The 14,153-nt window shown below is 54.1% G+C and overlaps 1 protein-coding gene across 3 annotated transcripts in view; it reads left to right on the top strand.

Annotated features, from left to right (window-relative positions):
• Nucleotides 1-14,153, top strand: part of HSPA12A (heat shock protein family A (Hsp70) member 12A) — a 163,875-nt gene that overhangs the window by 79,861 nt on the left and 69,861 nt on the right. Inside the window, exon 1 of one of the 3 annotated variants that reach the window (XM_004428106.3) lies at nucleotides 11,227-11,375. The exons of the other annotated variants lie outside the window; for them this stretch is intronic. Coding sequence (XP_004428163.2) covers nucleotides 11,333-11,375 — 43 coding nt within the window. The 5' untranslated portion in view covers nucleotides 11,227-11,332. Of the gene's footprint in view, nucleotides 1-11,226; nucleotides 11,376-14,153 lie in introns of those variants that run through there. 3 annotated transcript variants of the gene reach the window in all.

The following is a 14,153-nucleotide window of genomic DNA, read 5'->3' as shown; positions in this document are numbered from 1 at the left end:
GTGTGTCAGGTGTCCTTCAGGGGCCTTCTCGGTCCTCATCAACCTAGGAGGAGGTCCTGGAGAGGAGCTGGACAGGGCCCAGGATTGCCTGAGCTGGAAGCTGTCGCTCTGGCCACCCCAGCCCCGCTGCCCGTGGGTTTGCTCTGCAGGATCACGGAATGTGTGCCGGCGAGCCAGGGCGGGGCTGGGAAACAACAGGGCGTCTTTGTCCTTGCTCCACTGACCACCAGATTCTTCTCACGCGTGGCCGACGTCCCTTGGCTAGCTGAGTAGGGAAGGCTCAGAAATCGTTTTTATTTTATTTTCCAAATTTACAGACTTTCTGATGAGAGGGTGATTAAGAAAAACATCCCACTGGGAAATGCTTACATTCTTTTACAAAGCTTCTGCCTCACTCAGGCAAGCTGGGACTCATTACGGGCAGCTGGTTATGAGTGATAGCCAATTGTAATGGCCAACGTTGAAGGAAAGCTTCCTTTGTTGAAGAAACTGGGTTAAGCATTATCTAATGTGGTGCTTCAAAGGCCCTAGTGTATGGGGTTTTATCAGCTCTCTTTTACAAGTGAATCAGAGAAGATGGGTGACTTACCCAAGGCCACATAGCTAGGAAGGGATAGAGTTGGGATTCAAACCCAAGTATAATCCAGCTCCTAAACCCACACCCCTTAGCATCTCTGCTCCCTGCCCCTTGCCCTCCTAGAGGAGGAGGAGACAGAGGGTAGGTGAGGCCCAGAGCATTTTCCTTATAAATTTTGTATGCCTGGGTACTGGCCAAAGTCTGCCTTCAATTTTGATTATGCTTGTCTGTTTCTCTCCTTTCCACTGAGGCTGGGAACTCCTTGAGGGCTGGGTCCGTGTCTGGCTAGACTTTTGGTCACAGCACAGTGAGGGACCTGTGTGTCTGATGGAACGAGAGAATGCCTGAGAACAAGTGAGGGAGAGGACGAATGGATGCCCAGGGTCTTGGCTGGTTGGGAGTGGGATACTTTTGGAAATGGTCTGACTTTAATGCAAACCTTAGGTGTAAAAGAAAGAGGGCATGGATCCATTTCCTTGACTTGTTTTAGGGCATGTACTTCGCCTCCAGGTGGTTAGCTGGCCAGCTCGGGGTGACTCCTGGCTCTGCCCCTTCTAGCCCCAAGGCTTCCAGCAGGTGACTTGACCTCACTACCCTCAATGTCCCCATCTGAAATATAGGCCATATTAGTTTGTACTTCATAGAGGGAGGGCTGTGAAAATTAAATGAGCATATTTACACATAAAGCGTAAATGACAGCCACTGTGATTTCTTCCTGGGAGAGTCAATTTCACATGAAGAGTTGGTTTTTAAAACTTAAGCAACTTGGGTATTGGGTACCTGGGGTTTTTTATATCATTCGCTCTACTTCTGTGGGTGCTTGAAATTTTTCACTTATTGCCTTATTGTCATTTTAAAAGCAATTAATAGGAATTTAAGATGTTAGTTTCACTTAGGAAATAAAGGCAGATATATTATGGGATAGAATGCAAAATGTATATGCAATTTTTAAATAAAACACAAGATTTGAAAGAAATGAATGGCTTAAAGCAGGCCCTTAGAATCAGGACTTCAGGCCAAGGCTGCTCATGATCTCACCAGGCCCTTAATTTTCTCATCTTGGAAAAATTGGGAATAGTGATTCTTCCCTCTCTGTGCTTTATGATTCAAGCCGGAGAAGAGATGTGAGGGTGCTTTGTATACTGTAATTCTACCTTCCAATTTGATGATTTGTTCTCTCATTCAACACGTTTCTTGAGGCCTTGCTGTGTGCTGGGTGCCGGGCTAGGCTGGGACACAGCCCCGCACAACTCTCTACGGGATGCAGGATGGACCTGGGCCCTGTGCTGAGATCAGACCGCCCAGTGCACATTCTGACTCTGCCACTCACTCCTTGGGTGACCATGGCGGGCCTCAGTTTCCTTGTCTGTAAAATGGGAACAATAATAGTATAGTTCCCTCTTCTGCACTGCTGTGAAGATCGAATGCCACAATACAAGTAAAGTGCCTAGAGCAATGTCTAACCCACAGCAAGTGCTTAATAAATGTTCATTAGTACTGCTGTGCACAGGGAGGTTACAGCCTAGTAGGGTATGCTCACAATAAACAAATAAACAAAATGAATTTAAAGTATCTATGTGCCATGGAGAAATGGGGTGGCATGATATGACACAGAACAACAGATGGGGCTGGGGATGGTCTCTCCGAGGAGCTGACATTTAAGATGAGTCAGTCTGATGATATAAACCAGGAGTGGAGGTGGGGACGGAGGTCAGCAGAGGGTGAGGCGGGAAGAGCTGGGCCTGTTAAAGAACCAGCAAAGACAGAGTAGTCTCAAGGTACTGGGTACAGTTGGTCAGGTTGTGAACTGTTCAACCCTGGGGGGCATCTTAGACATTGAGGATCTGCATATTTTTTTACCTCCATTTTCTGGCAGATGAAATGAGTGTGTTATTTCTACTAAGTCGGGATATTATGCTGGTTTTCCAGCAGTTGGAAGTGAAGTGTCTTGAGGGAGGGGGCTCCTTGTTCTAATTGTTGTAAATGTGTCATTTGGGTTAGCAGAGGCCCAGGAGTGGGAGGATGGGACAGGGGTGTGACCGGAATGAGGCTGGCAGGGTGGATGGGGCCACATCCTCCAGGCCTTCGTAGCTCTGGGAAACAGGTGCGGGTTTGATCCTCATTCCAGCGGGAAGTCTTTGGAGGGGTTATGGCTGGAGGAAAGGTGGATCCCTACAAACTTCCCAGCCACCCTTAGGGTGGCTTCAGGGGGCTGGACTGAAGGGGGCACAAGAGTGGCAGCTGGAGGGCCAGGAGGATGAAGCTGATGAACGATGCAAGGGGTGGTCTGTGCTAGCGTGATGCTGGTGGCCATGGACAGAAGTCATGCTCATCACGCCTTTGTTAATGAGGAGAAGGCCAAGGGAAGGTCAACACCAAAGGGAGATGGGGAGGAGAGAGGACTCTGAAGATATTTTGTAGCCATATGCTACCTCTTTTTCCTGAATTCCAAAATCCTCAAAGACCACCCCCTCTGCCCCCCCGAGCCCCACACACACACTTCTCCATCTCCTGTCTCTGGTCAAGATGCCTGTGCTTGATTCCCACACGGCCTGGAGCATTGTCCAGATTGGAAATCCCTCACAAGCATATGGATCTGGGATTTCATAATAAAGGGAGGGAGGATGAGCAAAGCTCTGAGGCTGGGACTGGAGGGAGGTGCAGGCGGGAGGCCCAGCCTGTGTGCAACGCCTGCGTCGTCTCAGCCTCAGCTGCCTTCTGGGGAGTGCTGGCTCTGAGCACTGAGCCCTCCACCTGCACTGCCCGCATTGATCTGACCCTGTGAGGTGGGCGACATCACTATCCCCATTTTATAGGGAGGGGTGGAGGTTCTGAGAAGGTTGGTAACTGGTAACTTGCCTGGGTCACCCAGGCCTCCTGACGCCAGAGCCCTCCCCTGCCCTTGCCGTTCACAAGTCACATCCTGACCCGGCCTGGCCTCCTCTGCCCAGTGCACCTGGCAGAAAAGCCACCACTTTGTTTAGTCGCTAAGCGATGGAGGTTTTGGAGTTTGGTTCTTAATCTGAGGTCTAAGGGTCCTCGGCTGGGCTTCAGCGTGTTGAGACCCTGGAACTGTACAGCAGGGGACATACTTTCCCGCAAAATAAAGGTAGAGTCTTGCTGGCCAGGAGTATAAATTTTGGCTGTTTTGCTTCTTCCAGGCTTAGAGCAGCGTCTGGTACATAGTAAAACCTCAAGAAATGAAATATCTGTGGAAGGAGTAAATGAATCCCATGATTAGGGGCCTTATCCAATTTTTCTTTCTGGGTCTATGGCTTCCAGGACTGAAAGACATCTTTTCATGGGCTCTTGGGGAAGATTTGAAGGGCCCCTAACATAACCTCCCCACTTTACAGGTGACAAAACTGAGGCCCAAGGACAAGATTCCACAGGGCTGAGCTCAGGAACCTGGTGACTCAAATACAGATCTTCTTTCCCTCAGCACAGTGCTGCCTTCCTCTCTGCTCCAGCAAATACTATGGCGATGGGTCTGCCACCAGGAAAAAAACACTCACTGTGTAAACCAGGAGGGCACACCAGCCTGCCTCTAGGACATGCAAATGTCCCTGCGATGGGGCAGAACCATCTAGATAGGTAGCTCTAGGATTGCGGGTGACCACACAGTACCGTGATTAAGGGAGATTTGATTTTGCAAGGGCTTTTCCTGGTATTCGAGGCTGCAGGTGGCTCGATCCACTCAGACTTATCTTTGCACAGTGCAGAATACTCTCTATGCCTGTTATAGAGTTCTAGAAAGTTAGACAGGAGGAATCCTGGAGGTCGCATCATGACATGGATGCCTTAGTCCATACTCCCTGCAGGGGACAGACATTGCTAATCACCACCACGCTCATTTCCACAGAGCTGGAAAGGGCCTTCCAGCTTCCTAGAGCGTCCTAATGAGTCATCACCAATCAATCACAGTTAGCATGAGCCATCTCTGCTGGGCCGTTAGCAGGGGAGACACTGAGGGACCAGTTGAGCTGGGAGGCAGGGGTCTGGAGTTTGGACCCAGCTCCGTGGCTAATTGTGTGACTTGCAACAAGAGATTGAGCTTCTCTGGGACCTGGTTTCCACTCCATTATTTATTTACTTGACCATTCACTCGTTTCTTCAACAAACATTTATTGAGCACCTACTGTGAGCAGGCACTGGGCTGTGAGCTGCACGAAGTGGTTTTTCTCTGCGACATGAAACCTTTTGGCTCTCATAGTCTATAGTTTGTTGCAGCCCCCTGTGAAAGCTCTCCTGGTCACTTGATCATGCAGTTTTCCTTCTCCAAGCCTTGTCTCTCTTTGCACTGTCCTCCTTGAGATGTGGCTTCCAGAATGTCCCATCTTGTTATGAACCAGGAGCTTGCAGGGCCAGAGTTGAAGCAGTTCTGAGAACACTGCTGAGAGAGTAACCATACTGGTTTTCTCTGCTGTTTGAAATACTTACAAGAAATATTTGGATAACCCTTCATTACCTGGGCAGACATTTCTAAAGTTTACATTGCAGGCCTGAGTGATTGTGATATTTCCAGAAATAATTTTTTCTGGCCCTTGAATTTTTTTCCCTGGACGAGTCATGTGGCAGCCCATGTTGTATATGTGAAGTATGTTCTGGAATGTTAATGGAGAGGCTGATTCACACCAGATGGAGTAGAAATCCAAGGGAAGAGAACGTATAAACTGGACACCATGACTCAGCTCTGAGGCTGGATTTTTTAAATATACTAAAGGTCAGAGGTCAAGGACCCTGACATCTGCCAGGCTTTCCCTGTAAGTTTTTATGTTGCCTCAGCTTGTCTGACTCTTGGGCCTGTTATAAAGGAGTCACTTTTATGATATTCAGCTTATAGACTAAATTCTAGGGGTACATCATAAAGTCCAAAGCAGCTTTTACTGGAAGCTTCCTACATAAAAGCTCAGATTTGGATTAGTATCAGTGTTTCTCAAATTTAAAAAAAAAAGTTTTTTTGGACAAACATTTAAAAAAATGCCTCTCACCCCCATATCTTCTGTGCGTCTTTCACCAGCCAAGAAAATTTTGCGTAGATCCATTCTGTGATTTATAATACACAAGGAATAGGTATCTTGTGGTCCAAATTTGCAAGTTAAATAACAAGTCCTATTTACTGCGGGGTATGTAGCCTGGCCTTATGCTGAGTGTTTTACATATATTATCTGCCATAATTATCCTACCTGCGAGTATTAACCCCTCTTACAAATGAACAGACAGACACAGAGAGGTATGTGCCCTCATCGCCTAAAGGGGGCAGGGAGTGGCTCAGCCCAGATTTGAACCCTGGTCTGGCTGACCCCAGGGGACCCCACGCTCCTCCACTCTGCTTCCTCCTCTTGTGTTTCCCCTGTCCCAGGTCCCGGTGTGCCCCCAGGATCAGTGCCCTCAGAGGTAGATTCATCAGCAAATGTTCTGCAGCTTCGTCTGAGCTGGGGGCTGGTGGACTCAGCCACGTCTCCCCGCCCCCAAGCCCTACCTGGTCCAGCGTGTGCAGCCCTTTCCACAGTTGGCGGTTGGCGCCGGTGACAGGGTATCCCGGCTGCCTGGTGGAGTGGTTAGCTGGGCTGGCCTCTGGGCTCTGGCTTCTATTTGCATGAATTGATGTTGGGGTGTGTGTGTGTGTGTGTCTTTGTTTGGCGGCTGAAGAACAAAGACAGAGTCTGTTTGGCCGGGAGGTGTCTGTGGGCTGGTGGGTGAAGAGGATCCCAGAGAGGATGAGAAAGGTGAGGGCCTGAAGCTGAGAGGCTGTTTTCCTTCAATGTTTAACTGTTTTTTCCAGGCACTATGCTAGAGTCTGGGGGCCACAAATGTGGACATGGCTGACCCACTCTGGGAGCTTGCAGCTAGAGGGGGAGATGGGCAATCTGAAGTTGGAAAGAGTTCTAGTCTCAGCGTTCTAGTCTCAGCTCTGCAGCTTCTTAGCTTGGTGACCTCTCTGGGCCTCTATTTTGCCATCTGTACAATGGGTTAATTATAATACTGACCCCAGAGTCGTTGTGATAAATGCTATGATAGGAGTCAGGCACAGAGGACAGAGGAGGGGCCTCATGCTGTCTTGGAGGGCTGGGTGGTTTCCTGGAAGAAGTGACATCTAAGCTGAGACCTGGAGGAGGAGAGGGGTTTACCTGGCAAAGTGAGTGGAGAATGGGCTCCCAGTGGAGGCACTGGCTCTTTGGGGACCTGAGGACAGGCCCACGTGGCTGGAGTGACTAGCGTGAGGGGACTGGAACATGGCGACTTGGTTCTGGGCTGGGCCTCTTTTTGGGACTCAAGTGTCCAACTGAGATCTGTAATTGGTACTGGTGGGGAGTGGGGACATTCTCAATGTCCACCACCAAAGACCACAGCCTGGGCCCCAGAGGCCCAGAGGGTGGAGATGAGATCATGTGGAGGGTGCTGTAGGGAGTCCACAGGGAGCACTGTGAGGAGGAGTCTTTGGAGGGGGCCTTGAGGGGCTCGCTGCAGTGTGAACTCCCACAAGTCTGGGCATGCTCTGACATGGCTGGGAGAGCCCCAGGAATCAGTGTAATGTCCCTGTGGCGGCCTGGTCCTCCAAGTTGGGCAAAGCCTATTTTATTGTGTTCCTGTTTCTCTGACTGAGTCAGTCCGTCCACCATCAAGCATTTATGGAGTGCCCGCCACGTGCCAGGCTCTGTTCTAGGATGGAGAGGATATACCAGGGTGCAGAGGTGAGCAACACAGTCTGAGATCCTCCTCTCGGGGAGCTTACTTCTTAGGGGGTGAAGCAGCAGTTTTAGATAGAATGGCCTGGAAGGTGACATTTCCCAAAGTAAGTGGGAGAGCAAGCCCCGTGATTCTCTCGGGGAACGTGTCCCAGGCAGGGTGACCTACTAGAGCAGAGCCCCCCGAGTGGGACCAGATTCGGCGTGTTCAAATGGATGACGTGTGTGTTTTCGCTTGAGGGATGGGAGAGTGGAAGGAGCGAGAGTCAAGAGGCATCAGGAAGCCAGTTCGTGTAGGACATGGTAGCAGAAAAGTGACATGATCTCACTCTGGCTGCCGTTGGGGAAGACACCATAGGTGTCAAGGGGAGATGGAGGGAGCCCTTCCCTGATGTCAAGTGACAGGAGACGGGCCTGGCCTTGAATCCCAGCCCTGCTGCTAATGGCCTGAGGAAGCCTGAGCAGGCGCCTCAACCTACACGTGCTTCCATTTCCTCTCCTGTAGGATGGCGAGGGCCACCGTGAGAATCAGGTGAGACGTGCGTGTAGACACCCATCAGTGGCGCCGGGCTGGCTAAGTGTGTGCCTACGAGGGCGATTCTTAGTTACTGTGATGATTATTAAAGCCATGAGGGCAAACCCAGAGTGTGCATTGTCTTTCATGCTTCCTAAAAATCAAAACTGTCTGCTCTGTGCCCCTGGCCTGGGGCCTGCCTGTCATCGCCTATGCTCTTCACGCACCCTCATGTCACTGTGGCTGGGGGTCGGCAGAGAGGCAGATGGTGCCCAAGGCCTTTCCACCACAGGTGGCAGGAGGGCGGGGGCTTCAGCGTTCCTGCTGGTTCTGACAGGCTGCCAAGGCCGCTGTCTTGATGCCGGGGGTCAGGACTCTGCTGGAAAGGGACAGGGTGCCATGAGGACACTGAGGAGAGGCACCCAGGCCAGAATGGGGGTGCAGGGAAGGCTTCCTAGAGTGGGGAGGTCCATGCTGAGTTCTCCAGGTTGCTGGGGGTGGCAGGATGAGATCAGGAGTGCTCCAAACATCAGACACATTTTAAGGTGTTTGAAATCCCAGCATAAGAGAGGCAGCAGTGGGTAGGAGGGATTGAAAGAAGTCGGAGGAAGAGATGTAGCTGGAGACTAGATTCACAAAGAATGGACTGACGGGGTCGGATAGGAGCCGGGACACCGGTGAGGGGCCCTGCAGACATGTAGGCAGTGAGAGATCATGGGGCCTGGACAAGGAAGGTGGCAGCGAGGATGGAGAGGAGATTTCCGAGGTCAACTGGGCAACACTTGACTTGGAGGTTGACTGAACTTGGATGGACACAGAGGGAGGGGTGAAAACTGGTGCTCAGGTGTGTGGCTTGGCAACTGGTGGGTGGTGCTGCCTTTACTGAGGTGTGGTGCCTGGGAGGGAGGGCGGGAGAGGATCAGCTGGGCTTTGGTTGAGAGGAAGGGTCTGAGAGGCACCCTGGGGAGACTCCCAGGAGGTCTGGAGCCCTGGAGGAAGGTCCAGCCCTGGGTGTGGAGGTGGGCGTCCCCACAGACAGACAGAGGAGCCTCTTGGGTGTTGAGCTGCCTGGGCAGCAGAGACTATAGGGGGAGGAGAAAAATAAAGAGAGGTGTGTGAGTGTGCAGAACACTGTGGGAGCCTGGGGGTGGTGGGCGGTGTCCTACGTTTCCCTGGGCTAGTGGCCTTGGACTGGGGCCCTGAAGGATGCCTAGATATGGGCAGGTAGAGGAAGGAGGTGAAGGGGGTATAAACATGGAGATGGGAGACAGCTTGTAACCATGGTCGAGGAAGGCTGGTGGAGGGAAGGCTTCTTGGGAGAGAGACTACAGGAGAGGAAGGTTGAGGAGACTATTGTCAAAGGTGTTGAATGTGGCACTAAAGAGCTGGGGCTTTTTCCTGTAGATGAGGGAGCCCAGCATGGTTTTGAGCACAAGAGAGACTCAATCAGAACTGTGTTTAATAGAAAGCTCTTTCTGGCATCACTACCCAGGCATGTGTCCATGTGACACTGATGCTCAGTGGACAGAGTGCTGGTGACTGTCCCTGCCCTCTCTCGTTCCACTCCATGTGGCCTCAGCCTGGCCAGCTTCACTCAGTGGGGACATACGAGCAGCACCGGGAGGGCAGCTGTAGGGTTGATGCACGGCCAGGGTCGGCCCTTCCGTTCTCCATCCTGAGCCTGCTTGGCCAGGCTGTCACCTGGACAGCTGCCTCAACACTTCCTCCTGCCTGCATTTGGGTGCCACATGCTCCTGGCCTCCAGGCCACCTCTTGGGTCTGCCTCTGAGGTGGTGGGGTGTTGTCTCAGCAACCGAGTAGCCTTGGTAGGGAGAGGGCACTCACTGGGAAAACACTGTTCTCCACTCTGGGAGTGCCCCCTGCCACGTGCCCCCGCTGCCCACGACCCTGAACAACTGGCCATTGTCCACTATTAAAAAGATGCCTGTGACTTAATAATATTGTATACTTTTTGGACTGCTTACCACGTGCCAGACCCGAAGCAAAGCATGTTGCATGCATCATCTCATCTAATCCTCTTCAGCCTTACGAAGTGGGGTCTCCCATTGTACCCATTTCACAGATGAAGATACTGAGGCTCACAGAGAGGTTAAGTAACTTGCCGGTGGTCTCACACACAGCCAGAGACTGTACATTTGGGATTTTTAATGCATGTAGATGGAGGACAAGTTCATCCTTTTAACTCATCATACTACCATCACTTTTTGAGCAGAGCCTGGTCTCTGGGCTCTCCTGGCAGCCCTCTGCCCACTCCCTCCTCCATAACTGGGCTACATGATGAAGCCTCCCCTAGGTGCCCTTTGGGAGTTGTGGCCCGTCTCAGGGCATGAGGGATAGCTGGTGGTTATGACCTGGGTGGGCATCCCAGCTTGGCTACTTACTTGCTGTGTGTGTTCTGGGGATCGTCACTTAACCCCCTCAAACCTGTTTCCTTATCTGCAAAATGGGGACCACCAGTCCCCACCTCTTAGAGTTACGTGGAGAAAATGAGATAAGGCTCTTAAGCACTTAGTATAGTGCCAGCCACACGAGAAGGACCCGTCAACGGTGATCATTGGATTCTTCTCACTGCTCTCGTTGCCTCGTTGCATAGCGGACCCGGAAGCCACCTGGCCAGGCCTGAACAGGTGCCAGTGGCGCGTGTGTCGCGGAGCCGGAGGACAGGGAGGATGAACATTGACCACCGAAGCTCTGCATTATTAATGTCGTATAAGTCAGTATTAAGAATGAGTCTTATTCTCAGACTTTTAACTAGGGCCCCGTATATGGAAGGCGTGACGCAGCCTCCGCGGCAAGCGCCTCCCACGGTCCTGAGTTGCCATGGAGTCCCGCAGGCTGCCTGGAGGCGGACACCCGCGGCGGTTCCCATAGCACAGACCCGCGCAGGTCCTCGGTCTGCGGCTTGAGTGCTGGCCGAGCCGGGTTCTGCCTTTGCGCGGACCCTTGATCGCTCCTCTGTGACCCTGGGGGAGAGGAATAAACTGGTGGGGACTGGAGCGGGGTTCCTCGGGAGAGTGGGGCGTGTGTGCGGTGCTTGCTGCAGGGCTTCACCCCCTCCCATTCCAAAGTGAGGACGCGCGGAGGAGCCGAAGGGGCCTGAAATCCAGCCCCCGCCGCTCGCCGAGCCGTGCGCCCTGGGCGCGCCTGCGTCCGGCCTGCTGGCGAGCCGCGGAGCCCCGGCTGCGCCACCACCCGCGCCACGGCCGGCTCGGGGGCGAGCCCCGGAGAGGAGGGGCCGGGCCTCGGAGCGACGTCTGGGCGGGCGGCCGGACGTGGGGCTCTCCCGCCGGGCCCGACGCCGCGCCTGCCTTGCCCGGCCTTCCCCAGCCGGCTCGGCGGGGCGGGGCGCGGGGCGGGCCCGGGAGGAGCACGGGGAGGAGCCCGGGCTGCGGCTGAGGCCGCGTCAGAGCAGTGCTCCCGCTGCCCGGCGGCTCAGACCCGGCCCGAGCGCCGCCGAGGACGCGGACGGGGACCTGCTCGGGCACAGGCGCTGCGCCGGAGGCTCTTCTCTCGGGCCAGGGCTGCGCGACCATGGCGGACAAGGAAGCTGGCGGCAGCGACTCTGGGCCCCGAGGTGAGCGCAGGGCGCGGGTCCTGCGGCTGCGGCGGGGCGGGCCGGGGAGGGATGAGGCGCGCTTGGCCCGGCTCCTCGCAGCTCCCTCGCGGGCCGCTGAAAAGTGGGCGCCCCCACTCCATCCTGCCCTAACGGGTGGGGCTGAAGTCAGCGCCGCAGCGGGGCCAGAGGGCCAGGGGGCCAGGGGGCCAGGGGGCCGGAGACGGCCCACCAGTCACGTGCTCCTTTCCCGGTCGGGGTGCGGACACTGCGGCGGGGACCGCAGCCCCCGCTCGGGCACCCTGGCCGTCCCTGCCGCGGGGTGGCGCCTCCTGCGGGGCCCAGTAGGAGTCCGGGTGAGAACCGCCCCGCATGTCCATCCCCTGCGCGCTGTGCGGGGACGCCCGCGCTTGTCCGGTAAAGGGCCGGCCGCGGGGTAGCCCCGTATCCCCAGCGGCTCATTTCCGTGACTCAGCGAGGCGGGGGTGGGAACCTGAGGGAAATCGAAGATTTGGACCTGTCCCCTCACCCCGCCGAAGCCGGACGTACGCGCCGGGAGTGGGGCTGCAGCTCTGGGCCGAACTGCATCCCACTCCCCTTCCCGCCCGTCCCCGGGGACTCTCTGGGCTGAGGAGGGACGGAGCGGCTGGGGCTCGACTGTCCCCTCTTTGTCGGGGCATGGGGGAGGGAGGCGGCGCCCAGTGCGGAGGACGGACGCTCGTATTCTGCAAGTGTGCCAGGGCCGCTTTCTTTGGCGAGAGTGGTTAGGGCTCAGATGGATGGAAGGATGGAAGGGTAAGGAGCGAGAGAGGACCCAAGATCAGGGGAAAGAGGAGTTGCAGCTCTGGGAGCCCAGGGCTATAAATCATGGCTTCCCCAGCGGAGGGGAAGGGCTGGCCAGGATTGTGGGTCCCAAGTGGGGAAAGTTGGGCGCTCGGAGGCGCTGCGGGTCCTTGACCTGCAGCGCCTGTGGCAGGAACAGCCGCTGGAGGGGACCATGGCCGGCGGCTTCCCCGGGAGCGACAGGGCAGGCCACCTAGCAATGATGGAATTAAAATGCTCGGGATGTACGGGAAATTCATACAGGAAAGGAGCGCTCGGCTCTGCGGGGACCCCGGAGCCGGGGAAACTGAGTCAGGTGGCAGCGCGGCCACCATGGGCGAGGGGCTCGCAGTCATGCTGTGGCCGCGGCCCCCGCCCTCTGCTGCGCTCCGAGCGGCACCTGCCCCCTCCCCAAGCCATTGTTCCTGCGGATCTGGGAGGTGCCATACGGCACTGCAGTGGTAGGGGAGTGCAGGGGGAGGGGGAGATCCTGACACGGCTCTCTCCTGGGAGGGACCCTGGAGGGCCCAGGCCGTGCTCAAACAGGCGTCCCAAACCTGCCTACTCTCCTGCCCTTCCCTAGCCGGCAAACACGCACCAGGGGCCACCGGCTGTCTTTGTTTGAACATCACTCAGCAACTGGATTGATTCTTTTTTTTTTCCTTTAATCTTTTCCTTTAAATTGGAAAAAGAAATTAGGATGGTAGGGTGGGGCATCGGAATTGTTAAGAATTGCTCAAGCTTAAGTTAGCGAACCAGTTTCTTGCCTCTCATGCTGGGACAAATAGTGGTTGGCTGTATCAAATGCAAGGTCAGCCCTAGGATTTGTCAAATCAAAAGAGTGAGCAGGGATGTGCACTCCCACCCCCAACTATTTTGTCTTGTAAAATCGAGTTCAGCACCCTACCCTCCACAGACCCCCCCCCTCCCCCCCTCCACACACCTGGGCACTGTGTGGTTGTCGCTCCTCAGGCTGGAGAGCTCCCCATCCAGGATGGAGAAACACATACTGGGTGTGCTGGCCCACCTGCCACTGCCTGCCTGTGTCTATTCTAGAGTGTGTCTTCACTTCTAGTGAGCTGCAGTTCAAGGCAGCCTTGAGAATTCCTGGCATGTGCACTTAGCAGGCAGAGCAGGCTGTCCCTGGCAACTCACTGCTTCTCTCTGGGCTCCCATCTCTTCATCTGTAAAATGGGAGATATTAACAGTATCTCATCGGAGCAGAGCCTGCTCATCCCGCACCCCACACATCTATTTAAGGTTTCCTCATTGTGTATTCTGTACTGGGCAATGAACATGCATTATTTTATTTTTCAAAGCATCACAACAAACCTGTTACCAGCATTCCTCTTTTACTGAGTAGGGAATCTAAAGAGAGGTTGAATGACCTGTCCAAGGTCACACATCTAGAAAGTATTGATTTGGACCCAGGCCATCAGATTCCAGGACTCCAGCCCTTCATCACCATCCTGTGTAGCCTCTGTGGGTTTGGTTGGTGGTTGCCATTCTATCAGGGACATAAAAATGGTTGTTCTTTAGGGGATTATTTCAAGGATGCGCTTGGTGCAAAAGAATGAGTGCCTCAGGCATGAAACTGTGTTGGGGCTTGTGAGCAGTGGGAGCTCCAAGTGGTCAGGCATGCCAAAAGGGCTGGTCATAAAATCTTTCCTGGCACATCATGTGGGGTTGCGGTGGGGAGTGGGTGGAGGTGCCTATGCAAAAAGAATGGCGGAATGTTGGTAATTGTTGAAGCTGGGTGATGGGTACATGGCGATTCATTACTGTTCTGTTTACTTTGTATATGTTTACAAATTTCTTTAATAGAATGTTTAAATTAGTTAATTTACAAAATCTGAAGGGCCAACCTTTAATCTCTGGAGTTTTGGACAGCAAAGGCTAAGATGACCTTCAATCCTGCCCCTACCTCCCAAGACCGAGTTGGTAGACACATGGAACCCTAGAAGGATGAGATGAATT

Source organism: Ceratotherium simum, chromosome 6 (assembly GCF_057802395.1).
Source record: "Ceratotherium simum simum isolate JZ-2026a chromosome 6, ASM5780239v1, whole genome shotgun sequence".
NCBI classification, from domain to species: Eukaryota; Metazoa; Chordata; class Mammalia; order Perissodactyla; family Rhinocerotidae; genus Ceratotherium; species Ceratotherium simum.
This window is presented reverse-complemented; position numbering and strand designations above follow the sequence as displayed.